This window comes from Hyperolius riggenbachi, chromosome 3 (assembly GCF_040937935.1).
Source record: "Hyperolius riggenbachi isolate aHypRig1 chromosome 3, aHypRig1.pri, whole genome shotgun sequence".
NCBI classification, from domain to species: Eukaryota; Metazoa; Chordata; class Amphibia; order Anura; family Hyperoliidae; genus Hyperolius; species Hyperolius riggenbachi.
Window position 1 is genome coordinate 452,785,927 of NC_090648.1, and position 27,784 is coordinate 452,813,710.

The window sequence follows — 27,784 nt, forward strand, 5'->3', positions numbered from 1 at the left end:
TATTACTACAATGATAGTTTTTATTGGATAACTGAGTACTGTAGAAACAGCAAGCTTTTGAAACAACTCCAGTCTTATTAGCAGGCTTGATGAAATAGCACAAAATCAATTCCCCATGCTTTATACATACAAAGTAATACATGTTTTATTTTTTTTTGGCAGCAGCATGTAGAAAACCAGCAAACCAGGTTTTTATTCTAATACCTATTCTCAGAGCAGGATCATCCATCAGGCAACCTAGGCAGGTGCTTGGGGCCTAGTGGGTGTCACGGGGCCCACCTGCGACCTTCTTTGATCTCTCTCTCCTCTGCAGCTTACCAAAATGATCACAAGGGGGCCCAAATCTACTACCTTGCCTAGGGCCCCATTACAAATATACCTTAGTCCTTAAAGGAAACCCGAGGTGAAAATAAACTAATGAAATAAACAATTGTATCTATCCTCCTCCTAAAATGACTTTTTAAGATATTGCACAGTTTTGTTTTATATATAAATCTACTTTTAAGTTTTTACTGTTTCATTGTTTTTGCTCAATGACACATTCATTGAAGTATGCCAGAGCTAAAATCTATAAACTATTGACCCCTTTTTATCTCTTTCCTGCTCTCAGAAGCCATTTTCTGCTAGGAAAGTGTTTTATAGTTGTAATTTCTTTATCAGTGAGGGTCTCACTGTAGTCTGACCCAGTCCTGACTCGGACAGGAACTGCCACTTACATACCTGATGTTTAACTCTTTCAGGCAGAGAAAGAAAAAAAGGGAACACAGCATAGTTATTTGTGTGCCTGGCACTGTACATACCCATGTCTATCTCATCATGTCACATGTCACTTTGGGTATCCTTTAATAAATCCACAAATTAAAGCCCTGCATGTGTGTGTGGGGAGGTGTGCACAAGCTTACCGCACCTCCCGTGGCCCGGCGCTTGCCTCAATTTCCCTGCTGTCACTCAATTTGTGAATTTATTAAGGACTAAGGTATCCTTTAAAGGACATCAGAAGGGAGAAGAATATGGAGGCTGCCATATTCATTTCCTTTTAAACAATACTTGTTGCCTGGCAGTCCCGCTGGCTTGTTTGGCTGCAGTTGGATCACACACCTGAAACAAGCATGCAGCTAATCTTGTCAGCTCCGGCAATGATGTCAGAAACACCTGATCTGCTGCATGCTTGTTCAGGGTCTATGGCTAAATGTATTAGTGGTAGAGGATCAGCTGGACTGCCAGGCAGCTGATATAGTTTAAAAGGAAATAAATATGGCAGCCTCCATATCCCTCTTCAGTTGTCCTTTAACCTCCCTGCCGGTTATCCCGAGCTCAGCTCGGGGTAACCTGCCGCGGAGGATTCCTCAGGCCCTGCTGGGCCGATTTGCATAATTTTTTTTGTTACACGCAGCTAGCACTTTGCTAGCTGCGTGTAACTTACGATCGCCGCCGCTCCACGCCGATTCGCCGCAACCCGCCGCATCAGAGGGTGCCCCCCCCGAGACCCGTGGGCTGCCTGGCCAATCAGTGCCAGGCAGCGTCGAGGGGTGGTTCGGGACTCCCTCTGACGTCACGACGTCGATGACGTCAGTGACGTCATCGCGCCCGTCACCATGGCGACGGGGGAAGCCCTCCTGGAAATCCCATTCAGAACGGGATTTCCGGATGGGTATATGCGCCGGCGGCGATCGGCGCACGCCGCAGGGAGGGGGGAAGCATGTAGCTAGCGCTAGGCTAGCTACATGCTAAAAAAAAAAAAATAATGCCAAAAAACACCCTCCCTGCCGTGCGCAGCAATTTTTTATAACGGCAGGGAGGTTAATCCATCTCTGGGTCAGGGCTATGTAAATATGCAGACTAACCATACCCTGTGCGCTCAGACTGCCTCTTCCCCCCCCCCCCCCCTGCAGCATTTTTGTAGAATAGGAGAAGTCAGCAGCGACAACCGATTCTTTCATATCTGTTCCCAGATGCTTCTTGATTCTCCCAGTGCGTCATTTAGTTTTCATATAATTTGCTGTGCATAGGAAAGTACCCTCGAGAAGCACAAAGCGGAGCAATAAGCAATTTTGGAGAAACGTGGACCTCTTTGGTGAACCTATTCAAGGAAAAAAAAAAAGCACAGAATAAAAAATGTAAATTGAATGAAATGAGTAGTAAAAATCCTTCCATTCTATAAGCTGTGGATGGGGAACCGGCTGTACGCTTCCCTCTGTGGCTCTATAGCATTGTCATCCACAGTCAGTCTTTGTTTTTTTGTTTTTTTAAGGATGCATACACATATCCAATTTTAATTGGCTAATGATTGTACCACCTCCATGTACAGCAAAGCCCCAGGTATCCGGCACAGATGCCGGATACGTGTGCTTGCCGGTTGCTTGAACCGACGTTAAAGGACAACTGAAGTGAGAGGTATATGGAGGCTGCCATATTTATTGCCTTTTAAGCAATACCAGGTACCTGGCAACCTTGCTGAACCTCTGCCTCTAATACTTTTAGCCATAGATCCTAAACAAGCAGGCAGCAGAATAGGCGTTTCTGACATTATTGTCAGATTCGGCAAGATTAGCTGCATGCTTATTTCTGGTGTAATTCCGACGCTACTACAGCCAAATAGACCAGCAGGACTGCCAGGCAACTGGTATTGCTTAAAAGGAAATAAATATGGCAGCCTCCATATACACCATATGTTTTTCCACTCATTTGATAATTTCCAACATGTCCGGTATTCCTGCCAATCTTTTTTTGGGTCGATTTCTCATAGAAGTGAATAGAAAAAGATAAGAAAAATGAGTGGAAGAGATCTCAGAATCAAGAGGAGAATTGAGCGGAAAAAAACAATCAGATGGAAAATTGAGCAGAAAAACGTATCATGTGTACCCAGCAATAAATAGCACGACCACCCTTCTTCAAAGATCCACATTTTTTGCGATTTGGCAGAGGCGATCAGCAATCATTTTGACCAAGGAATATCCAGTGTAACATAAAGAAAAACTGTTGCAAGGTAAATTCATTCTTAAAGGAGCCAGAGCACTTTCTGGACAAAATATATAAAATTAACCACCCCCTAATGCTAGGTACACACAATGCAATTTTCTGACAGATTTTTTGACAAAATGATTATTTCCAACATGTCCGGTTCCATATTTTCCAATCGATTTTCCGTTCACTTCTATAAAAAATTGATCGGAAATCAGATTGGACATTGTACATAATTATGTAATCTTAAGGCCCATACACACGTCCGTTTTTTGCGAACGACGGGTCGTTTGAACGACCCGTCGTTCAGTCGTTCGCCCGCTAAATCGGGCGTGTGTACAGACTGTCGTTTGCGTGATATGAGTGAGTTTGAGCGATCCGCCTGGCGGATCGCTCAAACTCACCCTTATCACGCAAACGACAGTCTGTACACACGCCCGATTTAGTGGGCGAACGACTGAACGACGGGTCGTTCAAACGACCCGTCGTTCGCAAAAAACGGACGTGTGTATGGGCCTTTACTGTCTCACACCCCTCTTGTGGACTAGAACAGACTCTATTTTGAACAAAGACACAGAACTACTTTTATCAAAGACATTTGCATGATCTTGTTTTGTTGTGATCTCCTTGTATGTACTCCCTTGTATGTTAACCCATTTATCTACTGTGCAGCGCCGCGTAATATGTTGGCGCTTTATAAACAGGGGAGGACTGGCCCAGGGGGACGGGGGGCAATTGCCCCCCGGGCTGCCCGAATCTTAAGTAATTAGGGCCGGCCGCTGCTATACGCAGCGGCCGCAGACATACCACAGGTGACAGGTTCGCAGTGGGGATCGCAACCTCGCGCGATATTTTCCGGCAAGTTGAAGTATCCAATCAAAGAAGGGGCTGAGGCGGCCGGCCGTGGTGCGCCCTTGTGCGTGGCTGCGCCTGCGGTGGATGTGAGTGGCACAAGGACACAAATAGCTTAGGTCCTCTCCGGCCAGGTGGGTTGACCCTGCTTGACTCCGCCCCCCGCCTGGAGCCATTGTCGCCCACAACGTGCTGCTGTGCCTGCGGTGTGATCGGAGTGAGCTGTCTCACTCTTCAGCTTTCTGTGCTGGGGGGGCTGGGGGCCTGGAGCTGTGGCTACGAGTGGCTGGCTGGAGGAGTCGGACACAGTCCTCCCCTGTGCTGCTGTGCCTGAGGTGTCGTCGGAGTGAGCTGTCTCGCTCTTTAGCTTTCTGTGCTGGGGGGGCTGGGGGCCTGGAGCTGCGGCTACGAGTGGCTGGCTGGCTGTCCTGGCTGGAGGAGTCGGACACTCTGGGGGCTGGGAGTCGGAGATGCCACCTATAGCTGCTTGCTGCTGTGGAGGAGGAGGAGGTGTAGGACTGAGGAGACAGGAGGATAGAGGAGGTCGGGTCCAGGTTGCCAGAGGAGAAGGTGGTTTTTATAAATTTTGTTTCTGTACTTCATCTCCCTTCTTGTCACTGAGTTACTCACACTTTGCTGCCTGCCTGCTACTGCTGTCAAATTCAATTCTCTGCCCAGGCCAGTGCCCTCTGAGTTTTTTTTTGTGTGATAATCATCCCCATTCTGACCCTGGCCTGAGGGGGGACGTTTTTTCTTCTTGTGGTGTGATTGGCGGCAGGGGAGGGGGGAGGAAGGCAGTTAGGCACTGTCAAACAGGTAGTTGGAGGGGGGGGGGGAGTAGGTGTCAGACAAGTAGTTTGTATGGTGGGTGGGCAGGAGTGGGGTTAGGCATCACCAGGTAGGTAGGTTTGTGTGTGTGTGTGTGTGTGTGTGGGGGGAGGGGGGTTGTTTAAAGGAGTTATCAGGCATTCTTAATGAAATAAGTGTTACTTACCCGGGGCTTCGTCCAGCCCCACGCTCCCAGCATGTCCCTCGCCGCAGCTCTGCAGTCAGCCATTCGCTGCCGCTGCCTCCCAGTCCCCGGCGATGGCACCAGTCCAGGTTAGGCATCAGGTACGTTGTGTGTGTGTGTGTGTGTGTGTGTGTGTGTGTGTGTGTGTGTGTGTGTGTGTGTGTGTGTGTGTGTGTGTGTGTGTGTGTGTGTGTGTGTGTGTGTGTGTGTGTGTGTGTGTGTGTGTGTGTGTGTGTGTGTGTGTGTGTGTGTGTGTGTGTGTGTGTGTGAAGATTTGCACACAAGAAATATATGGCTTTGGGCTGGGGATGCCGTGAAACGGGCCTCTAGTTTGTGTTGTCCCCCCAGGCCAAAAGGTCCCAGTCCTCCCCTGTTTATAAATACAATAAATGATAATAAAATAGTAATAGAGTGGTGGTGATAGGCATTATCTACCCTCAGGGGGCTTCTCCCTAGCCCCCCCCCCCATCCTTACACTAGCCTCCACCTTCATCATTGAGACCCGCAGGTGCTGCAGTTTGAAGCTCACGCAGCAGTGTTCCTCGCTCCGGGCCGGGAGATGTACTCCCATCAAATGACTAAATCTCCCAGCATGCATTGCAGCGGCTAAGAGCACGTGACACCTCCATTGGAGCAGCAAACTATTGCAGCTCCTGGTCTACCTGGAGAAGATGGAGGCCAGCATCAACGCAGGGGGCTAGGAAGCAGCCCCCCTAAAGTAAATAAAGCCTGTCACACCCTAAAATCTCAGGCTGAGTATGCAGCGGTAACGACGTGCGATAATTGCAAACAACAAATGTAACGGAAACCCCCGCTTGCTGCCCCCCCCCCCCAGTGCCCCATGCAGTTAAGCTTTACCTGCCACCCACTAGTGTCCGCCGCCGTGTCCCCCATACTTCTGCATTCTGGCCCCACATGACTACCGGCATATAGCATGTGAGGTGCATGTGTGACATGACACACATGCTATAACACAGGCAAACGCATCGGGGCCCAAGTTTAGTGATGGTCAAGTAGATGCAAATAACTTCGAGTTGATGCAAATGCATGCACATCTTTATGCAAATTTATGCAGCTTGAAAATGAACCAATCAAATCCTGCTGAGGTAACATTCGATTGGCTCATTTTCAAGCTGCATACATTTGCATATAAATTTGCGTCAACTCAAAGATATTTGCATCTGCTTGACCATCACTAGTAAAGTCTAACTGCATGGGGGGGGGGGGGGGGGGGAGAGAGACATTAAAAAAAAAAAACCTGAAACAAGCATGCAGCTAATCTTGTCAGATTTTTGTCATAAGCATCAGATCTGCTGCATGCTTGTTCAAGGTCTATGGTTAAAAGTATTACAGGCAAGTAGATCAGCAGGACAGCCAGGCAATGTGCATTGTTTAAAAGGAGATAAATATGCCAGCCTCCATATTTCTTCCCCCTTGGGTTCCCTTTAAAACAGATAAGCAGAAATAATTCACAAGAAAAGTTTTGTAACTGCAACCCATAGTGTGAATTGACCCTAACGGTGATTTGTACACATATGTATTATTCGCTCAATGCTCACATGTTAACAAGCTTAAATACGGCTTGCCATTTATCCCTGCAGTGTACAGAGCTGAACTGAAGGGATTTCCTTTTTCTCAGAAATGGTGGCGTTTGCTGTGAAAGCAATTGATATTACGGGGATATTTTTACCTCCAGAATTTGTGGATTCTCACATCAGCTCACTAGATTGCAGCTCTTCATGCTTGCTTAATTCCACCAGGAGCTCCCAGTAGGGGGCATTATCGAGCGTTAAACAAGGATTGATATAATTTTCTAGCTTCTTCCATATCTTGTAGCGTGAAGGACATCCTGCGCCGGCTTTTCTTGCCAAGGAGTCCATCTTCTGTTTTCTCTCTTGGGAATCCCACCATGAATCCTCAACTAAAAGGGCATGTTTTTGAAGTTGCTCAAAGTTATCATAGCCAAAAGGATCTATTTCTTCCCTGAAGTATGGGGGTAAGCCATTATAGATCGCCAATCGGTAGACTAAATCGGTCTTGGACACTTCTTTTGTTGCATTCTGGACGCGATATAGCAGCCATTCACGACAGAAGAACTGCAAGACGCTGCTGTCCTCCTCCATGTCATGGACAAAAGCCCACCCAGGGTTGAGCATGTCTAAAACTTCTCTGCAGGCAGCTAGCCATGTTGCCTGCCCTGTCTTTACTTTGTTAGACAATGAAGAAAATGTGCTTGGATCCATACAGTTGTGCAAAATTACACCAAAATGGTGCCAGTGCCAGGCTTTGCCTAGGTCTTCGCAATCGCAAAGCCAATCTACAGCATTGTTACTGTTGATCTCTCCAAGTAGGTCAGACATGTGCCTAATAGTTTCTAGATCTACAGGTCGATTTACCACAGCAGGGAGCCTTGAATCAGGTTCAAACTCCTTACTTCCTTTGGTGCAGTTAGGATCTTGAGGGTGGTCACTGTTAGCTTTCATGTTTTCCAGTTCAAACTGGAGGTCGAACAGTTTCCATTCCAGTTGTTTGAGCTGAGCAGCAACTTCTAGTAATTCAGCATTCTTTTGCTCAACCTCCTTTTGCAAGAAAATTTTGTCCTCTTCTATTGATTTCCTCCTGAGCTCTTCCTTTTTCATCATTTCTATGTGAATTTGGTTATGTTTGATCTTATTCTGTTGTTCAATATCCAACTGGGTTTGGAGATGTCCACAGGCTGTTTCCAAATCTTTTTTCTCTTTTTCCAGGTTTAGAATTGTGGTGGCTTGTTGTTTCAGTTTTTTACGTGTGGCTTTTGCCTCTTCTAACTTACCAGAAGTATATTGTGCCATGCAGTCTAATTCTCGCCAAAAAGTTATCTTCTTCTTGCCCGATTTGGGTGGCTTTGAACCAGATGAGGCATACTTTCTCCAAGATTTACACCAGAATTCCCAAGGGTTCCAGTCTTTTCTGTCTACTGGAGATAAATCACTTGAATCCCATAAAATACATGAATGTTTGAAGACCTCCCAATTTTCGTTGACTGTTCTCCATTGCCCATCGCTGCTGCTGGGCATTAAGCGTCTAAATAACTCCATATTGTTCAGGGACCTTCTTTTATAGAATTCCTTCTCCAGCAGAGGTAATGGGTTGGTGTAGATTTATAACTAAGAAAAAGTAAAAGATCAGGTCAGTAAACCCAATAATCAAGACGTAAAAAAAAAACACATTTTGTTTGTTTTTTGCCTAATAGTTTTCCTTTGATTGGTTAGAAAACATGTTCCTTCCATTACATTTTTTTAAACTAAGGCATTGTTTTAATTGCCAATTTTGTTATATGGTTAAGTTAACTATAGCCATGTTAGGCTTGCCATACACTTATAGATTTTAACCCAATGTTCCAAAATGATTGATTCCTTTCTAAAAAGAATTGATTCAGAAGGAATCGATTCCTACCATAGACTGTACATCAATTACCAATAGATTCCAGCAGGGAATGGATGCAGTGCAAAGCTATAGGCCATCAGTCTGCCAGTTCTCTTGCCCCGCCCACGATTGCTTTAAATTTTCCATCCTGTCCGATTGGTACTTTTGATCGATTTTTAGTCAAAAACAATCGATCTGATATTTTGATTCCCAGCAGAAGAACGGAATTTGCAAGGAATCAAATGAGAATATCAATTAATGTATGGCCACCTTCATTGAACTTAAAGTACACCTGAACTGCGAAAAAAGTCGCATACTTACCCCATTAGTAGGAAGCATTAGGATGGTGCAGAAGCTTCCCAGATCCTCCTGCAGCCCACTGTTCCAATGCAGGGTTCCTCTATACCTATTTGACTGGCTTTAGTCGAATAGGTTTCCTATGGGCGTGAGCATGTCTATGGACACACACATCCGGACTGGGCATGCACGAGTAAGGTTCAAGCATGCTCAGTAGAACAAAGTGCTCTGAATGGAGGAAACAAAGCCGTGCCAAAGTGACTTCATTATACTAGGCATGTGCCAACTGTGCTCGTGCCTTACGTGGTGCCGACCTTACCCGTTCGTTACTTGCGCAAGTACAGTGGGCGGCATTGCAGGAAGTGATGAGCAGTGGTATGCATCGGTGGATACAGAAGAGGTGTGTAATTACTTCCCCGCCCACTGCTGACCCATGCTGCGCTCATAGCTGGAGGGGACAGGGGACCCAGGTGAGGGGGGGGGGGCTTATACTTGGGGCAATTATACTACCTATGGGGGAGGGCAGCCTCACAAGTTTGCAAGTTTGCCTCAAACGGCAAAAAGTCTAGAACCGGCCCCGAGACTGTAACTCTGTCATTGGGCCAATTACTGCACTCGTTGCTACTCAGCGAGTAGTCTGCATAGGCTGAAGCTCAAGAACACAGCGGCATGGAGTTGGGGAAAAGAAAAGGATGGGGGGGGGGTATCTGAGGACACAAGGGCATCGCAGCATGGAGCTGTGGGTAAGAGGAGGATGCCGTGGGACATCGGAGGACACCAGGAGGATATGTGGGACAGCGCAGAACGTACAAGGAAACGGGACAACAGGGGATAGAAAAGGAGACTGGTATAGCGGGGAGCACCAAGAGGACACTAAGGGCTCTTTCACACTAAGACGTTTCGTTTGATGCGACGTTAAGGTCGCATAACGTGCCCCTAACGTAACGCATGTTAGCTTTGAAGTTGGACGTTGCTTTGAACTGCGTTGTGTCTCTTGATGCATACTTGATGCGTACTTTTTGTTGCATACTGATGGAACGAAAACGGCGCATGCGGCACATTTTTTAAAAAACAAACAAACATTACTGAGCATGTGCAAACATTCTAACGCAGCTAAATAGGAGTATAATGCACAGCATGCTGCACTTTCATTTAATGTGCAGCGTTATACTCCTATGCGACGTGTGCACTGTGAACAGCACATTTATTTTTCAATGCTGTGAGTTGGGCTGCGTTACAGGCTGCTGTAACGTGGGACTTTAACGTCCCACTGTGAAAGCAGCCTGAAGGTACAAGTGGGACACAGGAAGTGGAACCAGAAGAGGAAGAGGTGGCACAGTGGGGAAAGGCAGGAGCTCGCACAGCACAGGAACTTGTGTATTCATAGAAATATAAGACATCCCCTGACCGTGCCCAAATATGTATATTTTATTCCTGTGGCCCCATCTCAGGTACACTTTCAATTTTGTGAAACCTTTTAGTGCTATATCAATAAACAATAACTATAATCTACGTGTGGCTTCAACGTGCCAGTTTATCCTTGCACAACAGTCACGATTAGCTGAAGGGTGAAGTGAGTGAGGAACCTGAAGGACCTCTGTGGTCTTAATCTTAACATTTATAATACATGAAAACATATACAAATAAGTAGTACGGTTCTTCCAGAGTAAAATGAGCCATAAATTACTTTTCTCCTATGTTGCTGTCACTTAAAGTAAGTAGTAGAAATCGGACATTACCGATTTTGGACTAGCCCATTTTTTCATGGGGGGTTCTCAGGGTTTTCTTTATTTTTAAAAGCACTTGGTGAATGGCAGTTGCTCCGTCCAACTGCCAAAAAAGTGTGCAACGAGCAGGGAGGCTGGCCGACATCTTTGTATAAATCTTTTTCAGGGAATGTCTCGATAAAGAACTAGTAGACCCAAGCCTGTTTAAAAACGGGCTCTAGGGTCTGTTTCTCGCCGCCGCATGTTAGTGCGCGCGCACCCGCCACACACGTGTGCGCACACCCAGCTGCCCGGCTCCCTGGCCTCTGTGAGGCTGGGTCAGTGCTGCGCACAAGCGCAGTAGCAAAAAGCATGGACCAAGCTACAGGGACAGCGTGATGCAGGGACACAGGGGTTTTATTATAGAAGATAAAGGCCATGCTGAGAATCCCCCATGAAGATATGGACCAACCCAAAACCTGTCGGTAATGTCAGATTTCTAGTACCTACTGTAAGTGACAGCAATATACGAGAAAAGTAATTTATGGCTCTTTTTACTCTGGAAGAAATGTACTTCTTATTTGTATGTGTTTTAAATTTTTAAATTTTAGCGACAGTTCCTCTTTAACAAAGAAAAATGTGCCAAAAATGTGAGAAAAGTAGAATCAATCATTTAGTAATGAGAAACAACTAAGTTTGAGATCCTAAAAAGATATTACATACATACGCCGTGAGAAAACAGTTACCATAATGCCTGATCAGTGACAAATTCAGTACAGTATGCTGTTAGCACAAATACTCAGCAAATAAATGACATGAACGATGAACAGGAGATACGTCAGTCTCTGGTCTTTACTTTCAGCACACATATACACAGGGTTCATTTATACTGCACAACTTGTTCACATCCCCCCCCCCCCCCCCCCCACTCCTTTCAGCAATCCTTTTAGCATCCATACCTTCCTCAGTGTTAGTGTTGGGCGAACATCTAGATGTTCGGGTTCGGGCCGAACAGGCCGAACATGGCCGCGATGTTCGGGTGTTCGACCCGAACTCCGAACATAATGGAAGTCAATGGGGACCCGAACTTTTGTGCTTTGTAAAGCCTCCTTACATGCTACATACCCCAAATTTACAGGGTATGTGCACCTTGGGAGTGGGTACAAGAGGGAAAAAAATTTAGCAAAAAGAGCTTATAGTTTTTGAGAAAATTGATTGTAAAGTTTCAAAGGAAAAATTGTCTTTTAAATGCTGAAAATGTCATGTTTCTTTGCACAGGTAACATGGTTTTTACCGCCAGGCAGTCATAAATGTAATAAAGAGAAGAGGTTCCATAAACAGGGACCGGTAACGCTAACCCAGCAGCAGCAGCAGCACACGTGATGGAACAGGAGGAGGCGCAGGAGGAGAAGGCCACGCTTTTTGAGACACAACAACCCAGGCCTTGCATGAGGACAAGAAGCGTGCGGATAGCATGCTTTTTACCGCCATGCAGTCATAAATGTAATAAAGATAAGAGGTTCAATAAACAGGGACCGGTAACGCTAACCCAGCAGCAGCAGCAGCACACGTGATGGAACAGGAGGAGGCGCAGGAGGAGAAGGCCACGCTTTTTGAGACACAACAACCCAGGCCTTGCATGAGGACAAGAAGCGTGCGGATATAGCAGCAATGCTTTTTGCCGCCATGCAGTCATAAATGTAATAAAGAGAAGAGGCTCAATAAACAGGGACCGGTAACGCTAACCCAGCAGCAGCAGCAGCACAGAGCACACGTGACGGAACAGGAGGAGGCGCAGGAGGAGAAGGCCACGCTTTGAGACACAACAACCCAGGCCTTGCATGAGGACAAGAAGCGTGCAGATAGCATGCTTTTTACCGCCATGCAGTCATAAATGTAATAAAGATAAGAGGTTCAATAAACAGGGACCGGTAACGCTAACCCAGCAGCAGCAGCAGCAGCACAGAGCACACATGATGGAACAGGAGGAGGCGCAGGAGGAGAAGGCTACGCTTTGAGACACAACAACCCAGGCCTTGCATGAGGACAAGAAGCGTGCGGATATAGCAATGCTTTTTGCCGCCATGCAGTCATAAATGTAATACAGATGAGAGGTTCAATAAACAGGGACCGGTAACGCTAACCCAGCAGCAGCAGCAGCACAGAGCACACGTGATGGAACAGGAGGAGGCGCAGGAGGAGAAGGCCACGCTTTTTGAGACGCAACCCAGGCCTTGCATGAGGACAAAAAGCGTGCGGATATAGCAATGCTTTTTGCCGCCATGCAGTCATAAATGTAATACAGATGAGAGGTTCAATAAACAGGGACCGGTAACGCTAACCCAGCAGCAGCAGCAGCACAGAGCACACGTGATGGAACAGGAGGAGGCGCAGGAGGAGAAGGCCACGCTTTTTGAGACGCAACCCAGGCCTTGCATGAGGACAAAAAGCGTGCGGATATAGCAATGCTTTTTGCCGCCATGCAGTCATAAATGTAATACAGATGAGAGGTTCCATAAACAGGGACCGGAAACGCTAACCCAGCAGCAGCAGCACACGTGATGGAACAGGAGCAGGCGCAGGAGGAGAAGGCCATGCTTTTTGAGACACAACAACCCAGGCCTTGCATGAGGACAAAAAGCGTGCGGATATAGCAGCAATGCTTTTTGCCGCCATGCAGTCATAAATGTAATACAGATGAGAGGTTCAATAAACAGGGACCGGAAACGCTAAACCATCCCAGATGTTCATTGGTCATGTTACTTGGTTGGGGTCCTGGAGTGTTGCGTAGTCATTTCCAATCCAGGATTGATTCATTTTAATTTGAGTCAGACGGTCTGCATTTTCTGTGGAGAGGCGGATACGTGAACCTTGCAGGCAACGGCATTCTTCAAGCTTCGGGTTATTTTGCTGACCACGTGCTCATGCAACTCAGGCACTGCAGAGCGCGCAAAGTGGTAGCGGCTGGGAACCACGTAACGTGGGATGGCCACTGACATCATGCCCTTGAAGCTGTTTGTCTCCACCACTCGATATGGCAGCATTTCGCAGGCCAGAAGCTTGGCTATGCTGGCTCTTACTGCCACGGCCCGGGGGTCATTTGCTGGCAATTTCCTCTTGCGCTCAAACATCTCCGAGACAGACAACTGAACCGTAGGGCTGCACAACGAAGGGCTGTTGGTTGTTGTGTTTGATGAACACTGGGAGACCTCAAGAGCACTACTCCGGAAAGTGACAGTGTCAGCGTCATCTGATTTTTTGGAATGTTTTGAACCACGCAATGGCTGGGCTACTGCTGCTGCTGAGGCGGGTCTGGTGGTGAGTCTGGTGAACCCAAGGGAGGCAGTGTTGCTGGTGGTACCCTGTCCTGCCGCGTTTGCCCACAGAGTGGGATGTTTGGATAGCATGTGGCGGCTCATGCTGGTGGTGGAGAGGTTGTTAATACTTTTCCCCCTGCTCAGGCGGGTCTTGCACACCTTGCAAATCGCCATGGTAACATCCTCAGTGCAGTCTTCAAAGAAAGCCCAGAATTTGGAGCACCTGCCTTGCTGGCGATTTCTGTTTGCGCCTCTTTTGCCTCTCACTTGAACTTCCACGCTTGTGGTGCCTGAAATTGCGCGCCGCCTACCTTGTGGCACAAGGCGAACTCGTGCAGCAGTGGGTTCTTCAACAGACTCATCTGTGCTGCTGCTACGACGGCGATGTTCTCGTTCACAAACAAAATCTGGGTCTATGTCCACATTGTCCATACCCTCCTCTTCCATCTCCTCAAACTCGTCATATGTCATTGTGGGGGGCCGCCGCCGTGGAGTACAGCTCCCCAGCACAACCGTCAGGGGAAACACCTCTTCCCTTGCCCCTCCCTCTTTCACCGGATTTCTTCCTCATTTCACTTATCCTTACAGTACACGCTGACTGGCAGCAGTACAGTGGCAGTACAGAAATGCTATACAGTGGTGGGTGAGCGGTGTACCACTATTGCCAGCAGCGACACAGAGCACAATGCTATACAGTGGCGGGTGAGCGGTGTACTACTGTTCCCAGCAGACAAAGAGTGGCAGTAAACACAATGCTATATAGTGTGGCTGAGCCGTGTACACAGAGTGGCAGTAAACACAATGCTATATAGTCTGCTATATAGTCACCCCGAACGGGGTGATGTTCTGCAGCACCCGAACAGTGGCGAACACTGTTCGCCCAACACTACTGGGAACGCAGATTTTAGTACCTAAACACACGATACAACATGTTTTCCGGGGTCGGACTCTGAGGCACATACAGATGGTCCCGATCATCATCCTCATCATACAACTCTTCTCCTGAGTCTGACCCACCCACCACCTCTGCCACCCCAACATCCCCAGACACAGTCACAGACCCCTCATCGTCCTCAACATTAACTTGGGATGCTGGCCTGAGCCCGACCTCCTCCTCCACATCAGGCCCCATCATCCCCTCAATGGCAGCCCTCATTAATCGCTCTGGCGCCGGACCGATGGACACAACGTTCTCCTCCGGGGAGGGCTGCTGCTGACCACTGGCTGCTGGGGTGGATGTTATAGCTTGCGTGGGGCGTTGGCTGTTGCTGTTGTTGGGAGTGCTGCTCACAGCGGAGGTCTCTGAGGAACTCATGGTGAGCTCATATAGTGGTTGACGGTGAGTGGAGTATTACTGATCCCAGCAATATACACACTGACTGGCAGAGTACGCAATGCTATATAGTCTGGCTGAGCCGTGTACACAGAGTGGCAGTGAACAATGCTATATAGTCTGGCTGAGCGGTGTACACAGAGTGGCAGTACACACAATGCTATATAGTCTGGCTGAGCCATGTACACAGAGTGGCAGTAAACAATGGTATATAGTCTGGCTGAGCGGTGTACACAGAGTGTCAGTAAACAATGGTATATAGTCTGGCTGAGCGGTGTACACAGAGTGTCAGTAAACAATGGTATATAGTCTGGCTGAGCGGTGTACACAGAGTGTCAGTAAACAATGGTATATAGTCTGGCTGAGCGGTGTACACCGAGTGTCAGTAAACAATGGTATATAGTCTGGCTGAGCGGTGTACACAGAGTGTCAGTAAACAATGGTATATAGTCTGGCTGAGCGGTGTACACAGAGTGTCAGTAAACAATGGTATATAGTCTGGCTGAGCGGTGTACACAGAGTGTCAGTAAACAATGGTATATAGTCTGGCTGAGCGGTGTACACAGAGTGTCAGTAAACAATGGTATATAGTCTGGCTGAGCGGTGTACACAGAGTGTCAGTAAACAATGGTATATAGTCTGGCTGAGCGGTGTACACCGAGTGTCAGTAAACAATGGTATATAGTCTGGCTGAGCGGTGTACACAGAGTGTCAGTAAACAATGGTATATAGTCTGGCTGAGCGGTGTACACAGAGTGTCAGTAAACAATGGTATATAGTCTGGCTGAGCGGTGTACACAGAGTGTCAGTAAACAATGGTATATAGTCTGGCTGAGCGGTGTACACAGAGTGTCAGTAAACAATGGTATATAGTCTGGCTGAGCGGTGTACACAGAGTGTCAGTAAACAATGGTATATAGTCTGGCTGAGCGGTGTACACAGAGTGGCAGTACACACAATGCTATATAGTCTGGCTGAGCGGTGTACACAGAGTGGCAGTACACACAATGCTATAGAGTCTGGCTGAGCGGTGTACACAGAGTGGCAGTACACACAATGCTATGTAGTCTGGCTGAGCGGTGTACACAGAGTGGCAGTAAACACAATGCTATATATAGCGTGGCTGAGCGAGGTGCACAGTGGCAGTACACACAATGCTATATAGTCAGGCTGAGCCGTGTACACAGAGTGGCAGTACACACAATGCTATATAGTGTGGCTGAGCGAGCGGTGTACTACTATTCCCAGCAGACACAGAACAGTAAACACAATGCTATATAGTGTGGGTGAGCGAGCGGTGTACCACTATTCCCAGCAGACACAGAACAGTAAACAGAATGCTATATAGTGTGGCTGAACGAGCGGTGTACCACTATTCCCAGCAGACACAGAACAGTAAACAGAATGCTATATAGTGTGGCTGAGCGAGCGGTGTACCACTATTCCCAGCAGACACAGAACAGTGAACAGAATGCTATATAGTGTGGCTGAGCGAGCGGTGTACTACTATTCCCAGCAGACACAGAACAGTAAACAGAATGCTATATAGTGTGGCTGAGCGAGGTACACAGAGTGGCAGTAAACAGAATGCTATATAGTGTGGCTGAGCGAGCGGTGTACTACTGTTCCCAGCAGCGACACACAATGACTGGGGGGGACCCTGGCTAGCGTGGCTGGAGAGCGAACTACCCTGCCTGCCTACCCAAAGCTAAACCCACAGAGAAATGGCGGAGATATGACGTGGTTCGGGTATTTATTTACCCGAACCACGTGACCGTTCGGCCAATCAGAGCGCGTTCGGGCCCGAACCACGTGACCCGTTCGGCCAATCACAGCGCTAGCCGAACGTTCGGGGAACGTTCGGCCATGCGCTCTTAGTTCGGCCATGTGGCCGAACGGTTTGGCCGAGCACCGTCAGGTGTTCGGCCGAACTCGAACATCACCCGAACAGGGTGATGTTCTGCAGAACCCGAACAGTGGCGAACACTGTTCGCCCATCACTACTCAGTGTGTCTCTTGATTCTGGTTGAAGCTCTGTCCCTAAATAAAAAGAGAGTTTCTGCAGCATAAATGTCTTTCTTCCATAGTCTGACCTTCAGTGGAGCCAATAAAGTTCTCCCACCACAGCTGGTTCAACTGGATCCTCCCCCTTAACAACTCTTTCCTGTAGTCAATCATGTGTAAATCCTTTTGTTTGCACAGTTATCCAACCTCTCCTGTAAGGGGGGCTGGGAGAAGGTCCTTGAGCACTCACTGTACTAATGCCAAAATGTGATTCCTAAAGGCAAACCCAATAGTCACATTCCTTTCCCTGTGACTTTATCTTGGATGTAGGCTTGGAGGGGCGGGGCTGCTTAGGTCAGTCTGAGCTCATTCTTTGCTGAAGATCTATTGCTTCCTTGATACATTCTTCAAACTGCCTGAACCAGGGTACAGTGTTGCCAACTCATTCCTTTAATTACTGACACATAGGAATTAAGGTGACCACAAACAATACAATTTGCTAAACGATCGTTTGCGAACGATTCTTTCCTACGAACGATCGGAAATGAGCGTTTGACAGAATACCCAAGCAGCTCAGGGTGACCCAAAACTACTAGGAAAATATAGGGAGCTAAAAGAGACCAAAAAAAGCCATCCTACTACTTAAAAACAATGCTCACAAATTATCGTTAGTGACCTCTAATGGAAAAAAAATCTCCTAACCAATGTGGTCAGATTAATGAATTCGATCAGATCTGATCGGATTGGTTAGGTCTAGTTCACAAAAATATCCTAAATTAGGAGATTTTTGTGAACTGTATCGTTAGTGGCCACCTTCACTCTATAGAGATCACAGGGCTAGTTAGATGCAGTTTAAGCATTGATTAAAGGACACCTGACGTGAGAGGGATATGGAGACTGCCATACAGGGGCGTAACAATAGACCCTGCAAGGGATGCAGCCGCAGGGAGGCCCAGTTGCCACAGGGGGCCCCATCCTGAGAGACTGAAACTAAGGGAAAGGAGAGAAAAAAAATATCTGTTCTCTGCACATTTGTTCTAATGACTGCATCTGCTCAACCACTGATAAAGAGAAAATTTGGCAGACATACCGTAGATTTGTAGACCGTCCCTATTCAGTGTTCAGCAGAGTCTTGTGCACAGTGCTGTTCTGCTGGTGGGAGGGGGCCCCATCCAAAGTTTTGCAGGGGGGCCCAGTGATGTCTAGTTATGCCCCTGCTGCCATACTTATTTGATTTTAAACATTGCAGATTGCCTAGCAGTCCTGTGAATCCTCTGCTTCTAATGCTTGTAGCCATAAACCTTAAACAAGCATATGCAGATCAGGTGTTCTGACTGGATTAGCCGCTAATGACTCAATATATTGGATTACAGAACAGGGCTAGGGACCACTGGGAGCCTTAAAGTGACAGTGAAGCAAAAATAAACTTACGAGATAATGAATTTTTTGTGTAGTATGGTAATTAATAGAACAGTAGTAGCAAAGAAAAGAATGTCATTTTTATTTTCAGTTATATAGCTTTATTTATAACATTGCATCATTCTGTCATATTTGCAGGTAAGAAACCACACTCTGTCTTTTAAGCTATAATACAAAGCAGAAATAATGACCATTTGAACTTTCCTGCAGTAAAACCTAATCTCAAGCGGTCTCTCAGTGTTTCTTGGCTGTTCAAGCTATTTAGAAAACAGGACTGAAGGTGCGTACACAGGGGCGGACTGACAACTCATGGGGCCCCCGGGCAATAGGAGATTATGGCGCCCCCATACCAGTGTTTCCCACCTTGCACGTTATATTTTTACAGACTAAGATATACGGTAATAATTTACTGACAAGATATTGTATGCGCCGAAAATGGGTGTGGTCATGCAACAGAATGTGGGCGTGGTCATGGGTGGGTCAAAATGTACATGACCTTAGCAGTGGTGTAAAAGGTCTGTCGGGGAAGTTTGAACTCTGCCATAGTGTTTCCCCCCAAAATACATGTAATCTGACAGCATTTCACCAAAGATCCATGCAATTTGGCAGAGGTTCCTCCAAAATACAGATAATATGGCAGTCGTTCCCCCAAAATAGACGTAATCTGGCAGCAGCGGTTCCCCTAAATACACATAATTTGGCAGTGGCTCCCCAAAATATGCGTAATCTGGCATCGGATCACCCAAAATACATGTAATCTGGCAGCAGTGGTTCCCCCAAAACACACATAATCTGGAAGCAGCGGTTCCCCCTTTATACACAATCTGGCAGCGGTTCCCCAAAAATACACATAATCTGGCAGCTGTTTCCCAAAATACACTTAATCTGGCAGCAGCAGTTCCCCCAAAAATAGTTAATCTGGCAGCAGTTCCCCCAAAATAGGGGCCACCAGTATAGGTAACCAGGTCAAAAGGTATCCCCAGTGGAAGTAACCAGTTCTATAGGTTTTCCCAGTGCAGGTATCCAGGTCTATAGGTGTCCCCAGAATAGGTAGCCAGGACTATAGGTGTCCCCAGAAAAGGTATCCAGGTCTATGGGTGTGCCCAGTATAGATAGCCAGGTCTACAGGTGTCTCCAGAATAGGCAGCCAGGTCTATAGGTGTCGCCAGAATAGATAACCAGGTTATAGATGTCCCCAGTTTAGATAGCCAGGTCTATAGGTGTCCCCAGAATAGGTAGCCAGGACTATAGGTGTCCCCAGAATAGGTATCCAGGTCTATGGGTGTGCCCAGTATAGATAGCCAAGTCTACAGGTGTCTCCAGAATAGGCAGCCAGGCCTATAGGTGTCCCCAGTATATGTAGCTAGGTGTATAGGTGTTCCCAGTATAGCCAGGTCTATAGGTGTTCCCAGTATATGTAGCCAGGTGGATAGGTGTCCCCAATATATGTAGCCAGGTGTATAGGTGTCCCCAGTATGTGTAGCCAGCTGTATAGGTGTTCCCAGTATATGTAGCCAGGTCTATAGGTGTCCCCAGGTTAGCCAGGTCTATAGGTGTCCCCAGTATAGCCAGGTCTATAGGTGTCCCCAGTATATGCAGCCAGCTGTATAGGTGTCCCCAGTATATGTAGTCAGGTCTGTAGGTGTCCCTAGGAAGGGAGGCAGCCAGTGATAGGGAGCTGTTTGCAGAGCGATGGGGAAGGGGGGACGTCTCCCCCCCCCCCTTCCCTCACCTTGGGGCCCCCCTTCCTGGCTCTCCCCTCTGGAATATTTAAGTGTCGGCGCAGCAGCTGACAGCGGGCGGAGACCTACCGCTGTTGTTCCAGCAGCCAGAGGGAGCTCGATCTGTGCGCCACTAGTCAGGTCTTGAGTAGACCAGACTAGCGGCACACAGATCAAAGCTCTCTCTGGTGGCTGCAACAGCGGTAAGTTCCCGCCTGCTGTCAGCCGCTAAGCCGAGCCAAACACTTAAATATTCAGGAAGGGAGAGCCAGGAAGGGATGCCCCAAGGTGAGGGAAGGGGTGGAGACGTCCCCCCTTCCCCATCGCTCTGCAAACAGCTCCCTTTCACTGGCTGCCTCCCCTCCTGCTCAGGGTGCTCTGGCAGAGAAATGCACCCTGTATGTATTTAGAGAGCTTAGCCTGTCTAATTCCCCCTCACCTGTGACTAAGCACAACTTGTAATTTGATCCCTCAGCTGTATCAGTTGACTGCCATGGCAGAGAGCTAATTGGTTAACAGAGGATGTTAACAATATGTCTGCTTCCATAAAAGCAGGTAGTAGACAGTGTATCAGCTGTAACAAAGAAATGTTTGTCTGTAAAGGTTATTATGCTGTTGCGTATCTTTTAGAGCAGAGAGTTCAGGTCCTCTTTAAGGCCCATACACACGCGTGATTGATGTTGCCCAACAGGGATTGTGACCTGATCCTTTGGGCTACATCACTGGGACAAGGCTGTACAGAGGTAGGAATAGAGGGGAGCAAGAGCCTGGTCATGAATATGTATTGCACTGTACATACACATGTTTATCTTATCATGTCACATGTTGCCGCGGTTACACTTTAAAGTGACACTGAAGCGAAAAAAAAAATATATAATGAATTGGTTGTGTAGTACGGATAATTGCTAGAACATTAGTAGCAAAGAAAATAGTCTCATATTTTTATTTTCAGTTTTATAGGGTTGTTTTTTTTTTTTTTTAAACATTGCATCATTCTTGTTATATAATTAATGTATGTATATATGGATATATTCGATAAAGATCTTGATTGAGATGGATCCATCAATCAATAATGAAGTCTTTTAATGATCAAGTCGAATGTATGGATGTATATGTATATTCGTTAGTAAACTGTCCCTCGTCCTCAATTGAAGGGAGTTTCAGAGAAATTTGCTGAAGTATTCCCCTCCCCCGTGTAGCTTGAGACACTGACACTGGCAGGTTATTTCTAGTAAAAGAATTTGACCTTTTGGGCAGAAAAATACAGAGATGGCCGCAGCAGTTGTTGGCTGCCTGTCATCAAAGTGCTATAGCTTGAAAAGGCAATTCAATGACAAAGTATTACGTATTTGGTATCCTCGTGGATATTCATGAATATGAATCTCATGAGATCAGCAAATGCTATTTAGAATAGTAGTAGGAGGAGTGTACTCAGGGCCGGATTTTGGCCAAGGCCACCTAGGCCATGGCCTAGGGCACCACAGGGGGAAGGGCACCAAAGCAGCAGGCTAAACTGGTGCAGCATTTGCAAGCTTGCAAATGCTGCATTGCATAGAGATCGGGCAAACGCCTGACCGCGGTACTCTGCTGCTAGCCGCCTCTGCAGCAGCCACCTTGCTCTCTGTGCAAGTTTGCATTGTGGCCAGTGGCTATGGACTTGGGCAGCATTGGAGACGGAAATAAGAGGAAGCTTCGGCACTGGAGACGAGCAGAGAAATGAGCGACACAGATGGCTGCTGCAGTGTGAAGGCGAGCTGGCTACCTATACTGAGGGGGGGGGGGGGGGGGAGGGAATAAGGGAGTCATCTGGCTACCTATACTGGAAGGAAAGGGGGAGGAGTCAACTGGCTACATATACTAGAGGGAAGGGGGAATCTGGCTAGTTATACTGGAAGGAAAGTGGGTAGGAGTCATCTGGCTACCTATACTGGAGGGAAAGAGGGAGGGGTCATCTCGCTACCTATACTGAAGGGGGGCGACTGGTGACAGTGGCCTAGGGTGGTAAAACGTAGAAATCCGGCCCTGAGTGTACTATCGTGTCTAGTTAAACTGCCTAATTAGGAATATTGCCTACAGAAGATTCTGGATTTTGTATCAGCTGCTGAGGTATTTAAATCAGTAGGAGGAGACACACTGACACACTTCTACACACATTCACACAAACAGAAGGAACACGCTGTCATCTTTACATTGACACCCCACGTGTCACCAACAGAAGACCTTATACTACAGGAGACCTTATACTATTATATTTTTAATCTTTTTTATTGTTTGAAATTACTTATAACTACTTTTGTTTTGCTGTGAAGACTTGTAATCATTGACTTTATATTATGAAGAAATAGTGAGTATTAAAAAACCCTCACTTAAAAATCCTTTTCAGTCTATTTTTGAATATCATCAAGACGCATGTATTGAAAATAATATTTATGGACCTTCAACTTATTTCAATTCTCTAATATTTGCAGTTTACACACTATTCAGCATTCTAAATGATTTTACAGAGCAGGCCAGTGAATTTTTGAACTTTCTTCTGCAGAAAATAACACAAAAAAACAAACAAAACAGTGACAGACACTTAAAGGGAAGGTTCAGGGAGGGTGGGTAAAAAATAAAAATCAAATTCCACTTACCCGGGGCTTCCTCCAGCCCGTGGCAGGCAGGAGGTGCCCTCGCCGCAGGCTCCCGGTGGCCGACCCGACCTGGCCAGGTCGGGCTCTTCTGCGCTCCAAGGCCCGGAACTTCTGCGTCCCACGCCGGCGCTCTGACGTCATCGGACATCCTCCGGGCTCTACTGCGCAGGCGCAGAAGTACTGCGCATGCGCAGTAGAGCCCGGAGGACGTCCGATGACGTCAGAGCGCCGGCGTGGGACGCAGAAGTTCCGGGCCTTGGAGCGCAGAAGAGCCCAACCTGGCAGCCGGCCTGGCCAGGTCGGGTCGGCCACCGGAGACCACCGGGAGCCTGCGGAGCGGCGGCGAGGGCACCTCCTGCCTGCCACGGGCTGGAGGAAGCCCCGGGTAAGTGGAATTTGATTTTTATTTTTTACCCACCCTCCCTGAACCTTTCCTTTAATAATAATAACAATAACATTTGTAAAGCGCTTTTCTCCCATAGGACTCAAAGCGCATAGATAGCACTTGAGATAAGCTTCAGAAGACAGAGCTCTCTGCTACTTTGAAAGTCATGGAGAGATCAGTGGCTCTTTTGCATAGATAAAAACTGGAGTTTCTTATCTCTTCCTGTACTGTAAACACTATTAGACTTGCTCCTAATGTGTTATTTCTTAGCTGTACTACACATACAAATCATTATATCACAAATCAGTTTCCCTTTAAGGGCCATATTTGCATTTCCACAGTAGTTGACTTCTCTGGAAGAGTTAACCAGAAGTGCAGAAACCTAATTTTGCTGTGATTGTGCCTGTAAAGGGTCAGTGGTAGCAGACAAATCAGGCCCATGTGGTTCCTGCACAAATTGTCTGACGACTTTATTCAGCTGCTGCCAGCTTTTGAATAGTCAGTAAAGCTAACTTCTGGAATTCCCTTACTTTCTCTATTGTCCATCAAATATGTTGACAATCTGGTCCTGCGTGCTTCTCTCTCTCTTCTAAAACCAGTTTGCACATCTGGCAGTTCTCCCTCCATACATTGCTGCAGTCTGGCTTGTAGAATTTTGAGCATTCCCTTGCTAGAATGAAAGATAAGTGCAATTGTTCCATTATTTGAGCACTCTGGCGGTGCCCTTTTTGGTGACTGGAATGTATACTGACCTTTTCCAATCCAGATGCCACCCTTGTGCTTTCCATATTTCATTGCAAATTGTGAACAGAACTCCAATAGTATTTATATTATATATCTACTTTAGGCCATTCCCCCTTTGACCTAAGGCCAACTTTCACTCCTACTAGATAACCCAAAACACACTGCCTCTAGGTATGATTGTGTATTACCCCACCTCTTGTTCCCCCCTATTCCTTTAGATTGTAAGCTCTCAAGGACAGGATGCTCTCCCCCTTTTGTGTCTTGGAATCTGTTATATATTTTATTCATCATGTTACTTTTGTCACTGTAATTTCTGTATAGTGCTCACACACAGATTACACACATATCACACACACACACACACACATATCACACACACACACACACACACACACATAACACACACACACATAACACACACACACATAACACACACACACATAACACACACACATAAAACACACACACACACACACACACACACACACACACACACACACACACACACACACACACACACACACACACACACACACACACACACACACACACATATCACACACACACGCACACATAACACACACACACATAACACACACACACACATAACACACACACACACACACACACACACACATCACACAAAGATCAAACACAGATATCACACACACACACACAGATCACACCCAAAGATCACACGCACACACACACAAATATCTGTTTGTGATCTTTGTGTACATGTGTGATATCACACGCACACAGATCACACACACTTACGTGCACACACACACACACACTTTTCCATATTCATCAATGCAAATTCTCATACAAGACCTGCGTTTGTGCATATCTGAAAGTCTATGAATACAGTTGCTTTGTAGCTGCACATTCATACTGATGCGGTAAAAGGTTATCAGTATCCCCCACCAAATAAATAAACCTTCTTTTGAAGATCAAAATGTTTACCTCTGGAGTTTGTCCAAACTTGTGTCAGACAAAGTTGGATGATTGCACATGTGGTCGTTTCTGTTGTCGAACTGCAAAGCACCTAAGGAAGAGTTTGCTGTGCTCACAGTTATATTATCATATGCAAATACTTCCTGAGCTCTGGCCACGCCCCATCCTCTCATGGTTATCTCTGCATGCCACAAACCCTTCTACAAATTCAAGCCATAAATCTAAGAGAAAACACACTTTTTGAAAACAAAGATGACAGTAGAGTAGGATTAAAGCCAAAACATAAAGGTGGCCATTAATGTTCTGCGATTTTGCTAATCGCAATCGCTACAGAGGAATTTGCTACATTTATTAACATTGGCAGAGCGTTTAGGGAAATCGCTAGCGATGTAAAGCAATCCCTAAAGGCTCAAAAAAGAGCTGTAGTGGGTTCCAGGCCTGAAGGGACGTTCCGTCTGTCTTTTAAGCCAAATCTCCCTTATTCCTCCTCCTGTGTCTCTGATGCACAGATCTGTTTACATACATGTATATATCTACTAAAAATGTATTTAACTATAAACTTAATTGTCATTAATATTCAGGGAAAGTAGTGATGATGGTTAGGGTGACCAGGCGTCCTCTTTTTCCGACCTGTCCGGGGCGTCCGGACGTTTTTTTTAAATGTCCGGGTAAAATCCCCGCAGCCCACTGTGGGGACTGCCTCCCGGAGGCAGAGCAGGGCTACGGGAAGATGGCTGCCGAAGCACTGCACTGGAGACTATTTGTGTCTTCAGTACAGGGCTTCGGGCACCATCTTCCCGTAGCCCTGCTATGCCTGTCAGCGCGGGAGATTTACACTTGCTGCCGCTGCAGGAGGATCGTCGCTGGAGGATCGCACGGGAGCTGCACATCAGAGGCCGGCCAGGTGAGTGAATTTTTTTTTTTTTACAGGTTTATTTTGTGGTGAATGCTGCGCACATAGCGATTATTTTCTGGTTAATGCTGCGCACAATCTGCTGCCAATAAGATTGCATTTGTGGGGAAATGTGCTGCCAATCTGATTGCATTTGTGGGGAAATGTGCTGCCAATCTGATTGCATTTGTGGGGAAATATGCTGCCAATCTTATTGCATTTGTAGAGAACTATGCTGCCAATCTGAATCCATTTGTGGGGAAATCTGTTGCCAATCTCATTGCATTTTGTGGGGAAATCTTCTGCGAATCTGATTACATTTTGTGGTCAGTCGGCCAGCCCTCCACCATGTGGTCTGGAAAAAAAAAATAAAACGGCCCTCCATGCCCGCGAAGTTGGACAGCACACTGCTAAGGTCCTGTATATTTGGCCCCACCCATGACCACGCCCACATGCTGTTGTGATCGTCCTCTTTTTTGGAAATCAAAATAGGGTCACCCTATGGTTGACAGAATGGGCCAGTGTGGCTTGAATTGTGAAATTATGTATTTTGTCCATGAAAACTTTGTGGCATGTGTGACCAGGGGAGGGGCCGGAGCATGATTGGAGGTGTGGTGGGGGTGTGTCTTAAAGGTGCCCCTTTCCACAATATCAAAAATTTGGGGAAGTATGTTTAAGGTCTATATCCAGGCAAGTGAGAAAAACATCTTTCAGTACCTTAACAGATCCCAAATATATTGCAACACATTTCAACTTTAATAAGGCAGCAACAGGACTACCCTGATTTAGTGCCAGATCACATGATCACAATTTATTTGTTCTCATTTCATCTAGGAAGCAGCATTGTGTGTGAAACTAGCAACAAGCATCTTCTTCAGGGTTGAGAATGGGGCGGGTTTTCCTTCTGCTGCATACTGTCAGTCACAACTCTGGTCTCTGCATGGAACTGCTTCTGCAGAGCACCTGATGTTCATTCTCATTCTGGAGCAGTGGCGGAAAAAATTGGAGACACAGGATCATGAAGACAGTCAAGCTACTGGCATACAGTTTAAAAGGAGATAAACACTTAACCTATTGAGGACCAATGGCGTAGCTCCTACGCTGCACTTGTGGCCACATAACTCTGATGCGGCGTAGGATCTATGCCACCCGCCGTTTCCACTCCCGACGCGAACCTGCGCGCCCGAGAGGGGAGATTAAGTTGTCATATGACAGCTGACATTCTCCCTCAGTGATCAGAAGCCATTGCGGGGACACATGGCTACAGGGGGAACGCCAAATCTACCTGCCCACAGTAGGGAGCTGGCTGCCTGACCCCCCCAAATGCCCCCCCCCCCCCGCCTGAAATGCCTGGTCCTTAAGGGGGGGGTAGGCATCCGGTCCTCAAAAGGTTAAAGTCAACCTGTGTAATGATCCGCTCAGCTGGCTGCACAGGCAGACAGCTGTTTGACCATTCCTTATGTCTGAGAGATGCAGGTCTCTGGAAAAGAGACCTGGCTTCATCTTGCAACTTTCAGAGCTGCTTTGCTGAGGAATTTGCATACATGCAAATTACCCAGCTGGCTCCTTTGAGGGCTGGCACTATAAAGACCTTCTGCTGACCAGAAGGCTTTGCTGGTCATAACGGTTTGTTAAATCACTCCTGGAGTGTCAGCCTTTCCTGTTGGATTGTTATAGTTAGTTAGAGTAATTCTGGGGACTGCACTAGGCAGCTTCTCTAGTGCAGTTAGCCTGCTTATCTGTTTTGTCTGTATCGCCTCTTGGAGTATAGCTGGAGCAGCGGTTGCTACCAGCTATCTCCTCTGTTTGTCTTGCTTGGATCGCACTAGCCTCTAGCGGTAGCGGCTGTGGATCCTTCTGATCTGCTTCTTGGAGTATAGCTGGAGCAGCGGTTGCCACCGGCTATCTCATCTGTCTGTCTTGCTTGGATCGCACTCGCTCTGGCGGAAAGAGCAGTGGATCCGGCTAACTCTGTTTCTATACTTGGATCGCACTCGCTCTGGAGGTAAGAGCAGTGGATCCTGCTAGCGCTGTTGCTTTACCTGGATCGCACTCGCTCTGGCGGAAAGAGCAGTGGATCTTTCCTATCCTACTTCCTGTCCGTCTGTCTGTCTTGTCTGATACGAACGCTTGCTGTAGGCTCGGT

The 27,784-nt window shown here is 46.9% G+C and overlaps 2 protein-coding genes across 21 annotated transcripts in view; one reads left to right on the forward strand and one right to left on the reverse strand.

The window, feature by feature from the left end:
* Positions 1-24,831, reverse strand: LOC137564247 (uncharacterized). 2 transcript variants are annotated; one of them, XM_068277878.1, is made up of 3 exons: positions 24,756-24,831; positions 6,516-7,971; positions 1-2,080 (listed from the first exon to the last, which is right to left on the reverse strand). In XM_068277878.1, exon 2 carries the CDS (start codon positions 7,900-7,902, stop codon positions 6,535-6,537), a length of 1,368 nt encoding a protein of 455 aa, XP_068133979.1. In that variant the 5' UTR covers positions 7,903-7,971; positions 24,756-24,831; the 3' UTR covers positions 1-2,080; positions 6,516-6,534. The 2 variants fall into 2 exon arrangements, with proteins under 2 accessions (XP_068133979.1, XP_068133980.1); XM_068277879.1 differs by lacking the exon at positions 24,756-24,831 and adding an exon at positions 23,798-23,839.
* Positions 1-27,784, forward strand: part of DGKI (diacylglycerol kinase iota) — a 599,247-nt gene that overhangs the window by 522,341 nt on the left and 49,122 nt on the right. The window lies entirely within an intron of this gene.

Coding starts and splice junctions, on each gene's coding strand:
- LOC137564247 (XM_068277878.1), bottom strand. CDS start 7,902: ATGGAGTTATTTAGACGCTTAATGCCCAGCAGCAGCGATGGGCAATGG.